General features: G+C 43.5%; 1 protein-coding gene across 3 annotated transcripts in view; it reads right to left on the minus strand.

Annotated features, from left to right (window-relative positions):
• LOC116353897 (Fc receptor-like protein 5) overlaps positions 1–5,468 on the minus strand; it is a 238,553-nt gene extending 233,085 nt beyond the window's left edge. Inside the window, exons 1-2 of one of the 3 annotated variants that reach the window (XM_031791560.1) lie at positions 5,376–5,467; positions 2,763–2,807 (exon numbers count right to left, since the gene is read on the minus strand). In XM_031791560.1, coding sequence (XP_031647420.1) covers positions 2,763–2,807; positions 5,376–5,406 — 76 coding nt within the window. In that variant the 5' untranslated portion in view covers positions 5,407–5,467. Of the gene's footprint in view, positions 1–2,762; positions 2,808–5,375 lie in introns of all 3 variants that reach the window. The other 2 variants (XM_031791558.1, XM_031791561.1) reach the window with 2 other exon arrangements.
• Between the last annotated feature and the right edge of the window lie 5,142 nt (positions 5,469–10,610).

A 10,610-nucleotide genomic window follows, 5' to 3' on the forward strand; every position in this document is an offset into this window, starting at 1 on the left:
TCAAACAGACGCTGCACTTGACGCATTTATGAAATTGCTTATTCCAGCTATTAATAAGCATGCACCGATTAAGAAAAATGACTGTAAAAACTGTTAAATCCCCTTGGATTGATGAGGAATTCAAAAATTTATGGTTGAGAGGGATGAGACAAAAGGCATGAAATAAATCTGGCAGCCCAACTGATTGGCAAACATACTGCAAATTAAGAAATCATGTGACTAATATAAACACAAATAAATGATAAATAATTATATACTAAAAAGCTTGGAGCCATCATGACATCACAATACCCCATCATGACATCACAATACCCCATCATGACATCACAATACCCCATAATGACATCACAATACCTTAAATACATTTTTGGGAAAAAGGCAAACTCAGCTCCATCATTCATTGAATCATTCATCACTAAACCAACTGATATTGCCAACTACTTCACTTTTGTCAGCTACAGTTATCAACACTTTACAACATGGTTCAATCAGAGATACAGTAATCAACACTTTACAACATGGTTCAATCAGAGATACAGTTATCAACACTTTACAACATGGTTCAATCAGAGCTACAGTTATCAACACTTTACAACATGGTTCAATCAGAGCTACAGTTATCAACACTTTACAACTGGTTCAATCAGAGCTAAAGTTATCAACACTTTACAACATGGTTCAATCAGAGATACAGTTATCAACACTTTACAACATGGTTCAATCAGAGATACAGTTATCAAACACTTTACAACATGGTTCAATCAGAGCTACAGTTATCAACACTTTACAACATGGTTCAATCAGAGCTACAGTTATCAACACTTTACACATGGTTCAATCAGAGATACAGTTATCAACACTTTACAACATGGTTCAATCAGAGCAACAGTTATCAACACTTTACAACATGGTTCAATCAGAGCTACAGTTATCAACACTTTACAACATGGTTCAATCAGAGATACAGTAATCAACACTTTACAACATGGTTCAATCAGAGATACAGTTATCAACACTTTACAACATGGTTCAATCAGAGCTACAGTTATCAACACTTAACAACATGGTTCAATCAGAGATACAGTAATCAACACTTTACAACATGGTCAATCAGAGATACAGTTATCAACACTTTACAACATGGTTCAATCAGAGATACAGTAATCAACACATTACAACATGGTTCAATCAGAGCTACAGTTATCAACACTTACAACATGGTTCAATCAGAGATACAGTTATCAACACTTTACAACATGGTTCAATCAGAGATACAGTTATCAACACTTTACAACATGGTTCAATCAGAGATACAGTTATCAACACTTTACAACATGGTTCAATCAGAGATACAGTTATCAACACTTTACAACATGGTTCAATCAGAGCTACAGTTATCAACACTTTACAACATGGTTCAATCAGAGCTTCTTAGGGCTAGTGGGACAACTTCTGGTGAAACTGGAGCAATTCAAGTCAATAATCGTAAAATTGATGGATTTTTAACATTTAGGTACATATACGTGTCTTGTTGAAAGATTCTTCTTCATCTATCTCTGATTAACAGTAGCTATTACAGCAAAAGCATGCCATGCGATTGTTTGAAACTTTGTTTCAACAAGTCAAATATGTTTCTATACACTCCTCAAGATACCCTAAAATATAATCAAACTATCTTATGGAAAGAAGTATGTTCAATAGGAAACCGATTTTAGCAGGTGCCTTCATAGTACGAATTTCCAAGACTGTGTCCCTGTGCTAAAACTTAGATTTCTTCTTAGTTTTTGAAGTTACAAGCCTAAAACCTTGAACATAGACTTCTGACACCCTGTGGAAGCCATAGGAATTGCATCCAGAGAGCTAATCTTTAAAATTAGGATGGTCTCTCAATTTGTTTTTATTCTGGATGGTTTTTCTTTGGATTTTCTCCAACCAATCTATTGTGTTATAGTCGCCTACATTATTTTAACATTTCTACAAACTTCAACTTCAAAGTGTTTTCTTTCAATGGTACCAATTATATTATATATATTATATATTATTATTATATATTATTAGCATATCCTGGCTTCAGGGCCTGAGAACCAGGCAGATTACTTTGGGCACGTCATGCAGGCGAAATTGAGAAAAAAGGGGCCTAGCCCTAAGAAACTTTAATTGGCAAGATAGGCAAACTTAGTTATGATATGCCAGCAACAAATGCTGACACTACACATCCAATTATCTGACCAAATTATGAAAGAACAAGAATTGTGCTTTGAATTCCGTATGTCAGTGTGAAATTATTGTTGTCTATCAACAAGCCACCGGGTTCTGACAACTTGGATGGGAAATAACTGACTGTAATAGCGGATGAATTTGCCACATCTTTAATTTAAACCTACTAGAGAGCGTTTGCCCTCAGGCCTGGAGAGAAGCTAAAGTCATTCCTAAGAATAGTAAAGCCCCCTTTACTGGCTCAAATAGCTGACCAGTCAGCCTAATACCAAACCTTAGCAAACTTCTGGAAAAAAATTGTGGTCGACCAGATACAATGATATTGTACAGCAAATTGACAACAGACTTAGAGGGAAGGGCACTCAACAAGCACAGTACTTACACAAATAACTGATGATTGGCTGAGAGAGAGAAATATAGAGAAATGTTACTATTATAGAACAGGTGATGAATATAGAGAAATGTTACTATTATAGAACAGGTGATGACTATAGAGAAATGTTACTATTATAGAACAGGTGATGAATATAGAGAAATGTACTCACCTCCACCTTGTCCGAGGCTACAGTATACCAGTGTACTCAACAGCACTGAAACACACAGAGAGAACTATCACTATGGTACATGATGTAAACACTGAAACACACAGAGAGAACTATCACTATGGTACATGATGGAAACACTGAAACACACAGAGAGAACTATCACTATGGTACATGATGGAAACACTGAAACGCACAGAGAGAACTATCACTATGGTACATGATACACGCAGTCAGTCAGGAAAGCTAAGGCCAGCTTCTTCAGGCAGAAGTTTGCATCCTGTAGCTCCAACTCCAAAAAGTTCTGGGACACCGTGAAGTCCATGGAGAACAAGAGCACCTCCTCCCAGCTGCCCACTGCACTGAGGCTAGGTAACACGGTCACCACTGATAAATCCATGATTATCGAAAACTTCAATAAGCATTTCTCAACGGCTGGCCATGCCTTCCGCCTGGCTACTTCAACCTCGGCCAACAGCTCCGCCCCCCCCCGCAGCTCCTCGCCCAAGCCTCTCCAGGTTCTCCTTTACCCAAATCCAAATAGCAGATGTTCTGAAAGAGCTGCAAAACCTGGCCCCGTACAAATCAGCTGGGCTTGACAATCTGGACCCTCTATTTCTGAAACTATCTGCCACCATTGTCGCAACCCCTATTACCAGCCTGTTCAACCTCTCTTTCATATCGTCTGAGATCCCCAAGGATTGGAAAGCTGCCGCAGTCATCCCCCTCTTCAAAGGCGGGAGACACCCTGGACCCAAACTGTTACAGACCTATATCCATCCTGCCCTGCCTATCTAAGGTCTTCGAAAGCCAAGTCAACAAACAGGTCACTGACCATCTCGAATCCCACCGCACCTTCTCCGCTGTGCAATCTGGTTTCCGAGCCGGTCATGGGTGCACCTCAGCCACACTCAAGGTACTCAACGATATCATAACCGCCATCGATAAAAGACAGTACTGTGCAGCCATCTTCATCGACCTTGCCAAGGCTTTCGACTCTGTCAATCACCATATTCTTATCGGCAGACTCAGGAACCTCGGTTTTTCGGATGACTGCCTTGCCTGGTTCACCAATTACTTTGCAGACAGAGTTCAGTGCGTCAAATCGGAGGGCATGCTGTCTGGTCCTCTGGCAGTCTCTATGGGGGTGCCACAGGGTTCAATTCTCGGGCCGACTCTTTTCTCTGTGTATATCAATGATGTTGCTCTTGCTGCGGGCGATTCCCTGATCCACCTCTACGCAGACGACACCATTCTATATACCTTCGGCCCGTCTTTGGACACTGTGCTATCTAACCTCCAAACAAGCTTCAATGCCATACAACACTCCTTCCGTGGCCTCCAACTGCTCTTAAACGCTAGTAAAACCAAATGCATGCTTTTCAACCGGTCGCTGCCTGCACCCGCATGCCCGACTAGTATCACCACCCTGGATGGTTCCGACCTAGAATATGTGGACGTCTATAAGTACCTAGGTGTCTGGCTAGACTGCAAACGCTCCTTCCAGACTCATATCAAAATAAGGTAAGATTAGGGAGTTCAGGCAATAAATAGGTCGTAGTGTCTAAGTAATTACAGTTTAGCAAGTAAACACTGGAGTGATAGATGTGCAGAAGATGCAAGTAGTGATACTGAGGTGCAAAGGAGCAAAACAATTAAAAATAACAATATGAGGATGAGGTAGTTGGATGGGTTATTCACAGATGGGCTACTTACAGGTACAGTGATCAGTGAGCTGCTCTGACAGCTGATGCTTAAAGGTTATTGCTACCGGTGGGTGTTGCTATGGTGACCAGTGAGCTGATATAAGGCGGGGCTTTACCTAGCAAAGACATAGATTATCTGGAGCCAGTGGGTTTGGCAACGAATATGAAGCGAGGGCCGGCCAACGAGAGCATACAGGTCGCAGTGGGGGGTAGTAATATGGGACTTTGGTGACAAAACGGATGGCACTGTGATAGACTGCATCCAAATTACTGAGTAGAGTGCTGGAGGCTATTTTATAAATGACATCACCGAAGTCAAGGATCGATAGGATAGTCAGTTTTACGAGGGTATGTTTGGCAGCATGAGTGAAGGAGACTTTGTTGCGAAATAGCAATATTAAACTATATAGATATTAAACTATATAGATATTAAACCATATAGATATTAAACCATATAGATATTAAACTATATAGATATTAAACTATATAGATATTAAACTATATAGATATTAAACTATATAGATATTAAACTATACAGATATTAAACCATATAGATATTATATAGATGTTCCATCTCACCTGCCGAAACACACACACACACACACACACACACACACACACACACACACACACACACACACACACACACACACACACACACACACACACACACACACACACACACACACACACAAACACACACACACATACACACACACACACACACACACACACACACACACACACACACACACACACACACACACACACACACACACACACACAAACACACACACACATACACACACACACACACACACACACACACACACACACACACACACACACACACACACACACACACACACACACACACACACACACACACACAGGGAGAGAGAGTACTTACAGAGCTGCCAGCAGAGCAGTGTGAGTTTCATCCTGTCTTGATGCTAAGTGAGACTGTGATCTCCAGTTGTAGACTTATAGACCCTCCTCCTCCTTCATGTTCTGACCACACACACAAGGCCCTGCTGACGACGCGGTGAAACAGAGGAAGAGACAGTCAATTATTTAGTCTATACTTCCTCTACCACTGTATATTTCTTCATTGTCACTCCTCCCACCATCAATGGAACTAGGGTCATATCCATTAAAGCAAACCATTCCCATGTGCTCAACTGTGTTATTCTGAGAAGATTGACCTCTAACCCCTATTATGAGTTAATACTGAGAGGATTGAGGATTGATGCATCCTGATGTCTTTGCTTGCTGGTTCAGTAGGGGCCCCCAGAGACGACTGCAGGTCTTGACTGGTGGTCTAGCAGTCATCAACCATCTTCTGGTAGACAGACCGCTCACTCTGAACAAGTGCTTGCTTTCTTTTTGATGGGAGACATTAGACCGTTCGTCTGGTATGACTGGTGGAGGAGAGTCAGGTGTGTTCTACAGGTCATTCTGATGGGAGGCATTAGACCATTCTCCTTGTATGACTGGTGAGGAGAGTCAGGTGTGTTCTACAGGTCATTCTGATGGGAGACATTAGACCATTCGTCTGGTATGACTGGTGGAGGAGAGTCAGGTGTGTTCTACAGGTCATTCTGATGGGAGGCATTAGACCATTCTCCTTGTATGACTGGTGAGGAGAGTCAGGTGTGTTCTACAGGTCATTCTGATGGGAGGCATTAGACCATTCTCCTTGTATGACTGGTGGAGGAGAGTCAGGTGTGTTCTACAGGTCATTCTGATGGGAGGCATTAGACCATTCTCCTTGAATGACTGGTGAGGAGAGTCAGGTGTGTTCTACAGGTCATTCTGATGGGAGGCATTAGACCATTCTCCTTGTATGACTGGTGGAGGAGAGTCAGGTGTGTTCTACAGGTCATTCTGATAGGAGGCATTAGACCATTCTCCTTGAATGACTGGTGAGGAGAGTCAGGTGTGTTCTACAGGTCATTCTGATGGGAGACATTAGACCATTCTCCTTGTATGACTGGTGGAGGAGAGTCAGGTGTGTTCTACAGGTCATTCTGATGGGAGGCATTAGACCATTCTCCTTGTATGACTGGTGGAGGAGAGTCAGGTGTGTTCTACAGGTCATTCTGATAGGAGGCATTAGACCATTGTCATTATAAAGATATAACCTCGACAACATCCGGTGAAATTGCAGAGCGCGAAATTCAAAATACAAAAGTAGTAATTTTAAACATTCATTCTTCAACATAAAGCCGTCAAAATGCTGTAGACACCTTAAGGAATACGTGGCCAATAGGAACACAACGGTTTCAAAACATGAGTCACTTCCTGATTGGATTTTCCTCAGGCTTTCGCCTGCAATATCAGTTCTGTTATACTCACAGACAATATTTTTGACAGTTTTGGAAACTTCCAACACAAGAAAATGTCATAACAATAATGAGGCTATATACAAGGGGAACCAGTAATAAGCGTGCGAGGGTACAGGTTAGTTGAGGTAATTTGTACATGTAGGTTGGGGTAAAGTGACTCTGCACAGATGATAAACAGCGAGTAGCAGCAGTGTAAAAACAAAGGGGGAGGGGTTAAATAGTCTGGGTGGCCATTTGAATAACTGTTCAGCAGTCTTATGGCTTGGGGGTAGAAGGCTGTCGAGGAGCCTTTTCTTCCTAGACTTGGCGCTCCGGTACCGCTTGCCGTGTGGTAGCAGAGAGAACAGTTTATGACTTGGGTGACTGGAGTCTTTAACAATTTTTGGACCGTCCTCTGACACCGCCTAGTATATAGGTCCTGGATGTCGGGAAGTTTGGCCCCAGTGATTGTACTGGGCCATACGCACTACCCTCTGTAGTGCCTTAAGGTCAGATCCCGAGCAGTTGCAATACCAGGCAGGTATGCAAACGGTCAGGTTGCTCTCGATGGTGCAGCTGTAGAACTTTTTGAGGATCTGGGGACCCATGCCAAATCTTTTCAGTTTCCTGAAGGGTGTGGTCGTGCCCTCTTCATGACTGTCTTGGTGTGTTTGAACCATGATAGTTTGTTGGTGAGGTAGACACCAAGGAACTTGAAGCTCTAGACCCGTTCCACTTCAGCCCCATCGATGTTAATGGGAGCCTGTTCGGCCCTCTTTTTCTCATAGTCCACGATCATCTCCTTTGTCTTGCTCACATTGAGGGAGAGGTTGCTGTCCTGGCACCACACTGCCAGGTCTCTGACCTCCTCCCTATAGGCTGTCTCATCGTTGTCGGTGATCAGGCTGTTGTGTTGTCAGCAAACGTAATGATAGTTTTGGAGTCGTGCTTGGCCACGCAGTAGTGGGTGAACAGAGAGTACAGTTGGGGACTAAGAACCCAACCCTTCGGGGCCCCAGTGTTGAGGATCAGCATGGCAGATGTGTTGTTGCCTACCCTTACCACCTGGGGTGGCCCGTCAGGAAGTCCAGGATCCAGTTGCAGAGGGAGGTATTTAGTCCCAGGGTCCTTAGCTTAGTGATGAGCTTTGTGGGAACTATGGTATTGAATGCTGAGCTGTAGTCAATGAACAGCATTCTCAGAAAGGGGTTACTTTTTCTAGGTGGGACCTAAGGGTGGATAATTTTGTTTAGTTTCACACTTTTTTGGTTACTACATGATTCCATATGTGTTGTTTCATTGTTTTGATGTCTTCACCTTTATTCTACATTGAAGAAAATAGTATGTATGAAGATTAACCATTGAATGTGTCGGTGTGTCCAAACTTCTGACTGGTACTGTATATATTTTATATATATTTATTGTCTGTGTATATCTATCTATCAACAGTGGCAAGAAGAAGTATGTGAACCCTTTGGAATTACCTGGATTTCTGCATATATTGGTCATTTGATCTGATCTGCATCTAAGTAACAACAGTAGACAAACACAGTGTGCTTAACTCTTGTGTTGTCTTAAGGGTAAAACATGACCTGCCACTGTGTTTAACAGCAGAGAAAACCCCCTTTGTTCATCATTTTGACCCTGCTGTTATAAAATCATTTACACACCACAAAAAACACAAATACACACACACAATGACAAATTGAGATTATGTGTGCTACCGATTGAACTCAGCCAGCAACTACAGAAGAGGAAGATCACCATAGTTGGCACAGTTAGCAAGAACAAGCCTGAGCTCCCCCCTGCACTCCTCACAACAAGGGGGAGAGAGGCCTTCTCATCAAAGTCTGCCTTCACCACCACCACCACCACTCTAGTTTCTTACCTCCCAAAGAGGAACAAGAATGTGGTCCTCCTGACCACACTGCACAAAACTGCTGAGATCAGTGATCGTGAGGACAAGAAATCAGCCATCATTCTGATTATAACCACAACAAAGGAGGTGTGGACAACCTGGACAAGGTGATTGGAAATTACAGCTGCAGGAGGATGACTGCTGCTGGCCCCTGGTCATCTTCCATTACCATAAAAGTGTCAACATACAATGCCTTCGTGATATGGAACTAGATCAACCCTACCTGGATACCTGATAAGCGGAACAAGAGGAGAGTGTTCCTGGAGCAGCTGGGAAAGGCCCTTGTAACTCCACCCATTCAAAGAAGGGAGCCCCTCCCCCACACAGCAGCCTCTGCAGCGCTTTTGAAAGCAGTTTTTTTATTTGATTAATTTCACCTTTATTTAACCAGGTAGGCTAGTTGAGAACAAGAACTCCTTTACAGCTGAGACCTGGCCAAGATAAAGCAAAGCAGTGCGACACAAACAACAACACAGAGTTACACATGGGATAAACGAACGTACAGTCAATAACACAATAGAAAATCTGTATACAGTGTGTGAAAATGAAGTAAGGAGGTAAGGCAATAAATAGGCCATAGTGGTGAAGTAATTACAATTTAGCAATTAACACTGGAGTGATAGATTTGCAGATGAGGATGTGTAAGTTGAAATATTGGTATAAATACTGGTATGCAAAAGAACAGAAAAATCCCCCCACAAAAGTAATATGGGGATGAGGTAGGTAGTTGGTTGGATGGGCTATTTACAGATGGGCTGTGTACAGCTGCAGCGATCGGTAAGCTGCTCTGACAGCCAATGCTTGAAGTTAGTGAGGGAGATATAAGTCTCCAACTTCAGTGATTTTTGCAATTCGTTCCAGTCATTGGCAGCAGAGAACTGGAAGGAGGTGTTGGCTTTGGGGATGGCCAGTGAAATATACCTGCTGGAGTGCATGCTATGAGTGGGTGTTGCTATGGTGACCAGTGAGCTGAGATAAGGGCTGTATCTTGTCCTGATCCACCTGAGGCTGCAACTGGGGCAGGCAAGAGGAGGACAAATACTATGTGCTGCACATGTGAGAAATACATCAGCACAGTCCAGGCAAGTGGGAAGGTGAACGGAAAGGCTCTGGAGCATCGAACCGCCCTTGCTGTCTGTCTGGCCGGTTCCCCTCTTTCCACTGGGATTGTCTGCCTATAACCCTATTACAGGGGCTGGCTTACTGGGGCTCTCTCATACCGTCCCTGGGAGGGGTGCGTCACCTGAGTGGGTTGAGTCACTGATGTGATCATCCTGTCTGGGTTGCCCCCCCCCCCCCTTGTGTTGTGCCGTGGCGAAGATCTTTGTGGGCTATACTCAGTCTTGGTAAGTTGGTGGTTGAAGATATCCCTCTAGTGGTGTGGGGGCTGTGCTTTGGCAAAGTGGGTGGGGTTATATCCTTCCTGTTTGGCCCTGTCCGAGGGTGTCCTCGGATGGGGCCACAGTGTCTCCTGACCCCTCCTGTCTCAGCCTCCAGTATTTATGCTGCAGTAGTTTATGTGTCGGGGGGCTAGGGTCAGTTTGTTATATCTGGAGTACTTCTCCTGTCCTTTTCGGTGTCCTGTGTGAATTTAAGTGTGCTCTCTCTAATTCTCTCTTTCTCTCTTTCTTTCTCTCTCTCGGAGGACCTGAGCCCTAGGACCATGCCTCAGGACCACCTGACATGATGACTCCTTCCTGTCCCCAGTCCACCTGGCCGTGCTGCTGCTCCAGTTTCAACTGTTCTGCCTTATTATTGGACCATGCTGGTAATTTATGAACATTTGAACATCTTGGCCATGTTCTGTTATAATCTCCACCCAGCACAGCCAGAAGAGGACTGGCCACCCCACATAGCCTGGTTCCTCTCTAGGTTTCTTCCTAGGTTTTGGCCTTTCTAG

The sequence above is a fragment of the Oncorhynchus kisutch genome, linkage group LG16, assembly GCF_002021735.2.
Source record: "Oncorhynchus kisutch isolate 150728-3 linkage group LG16, Okis_V2, whole genome shotgun sequence".
Taxonomy (NCBI): Eukaryota; Metazoa; Chordata; class Actinopteri; order Salmoniformes; family Salmonidae; genus Oncorhynchus; species Oncorhynchus kisutch.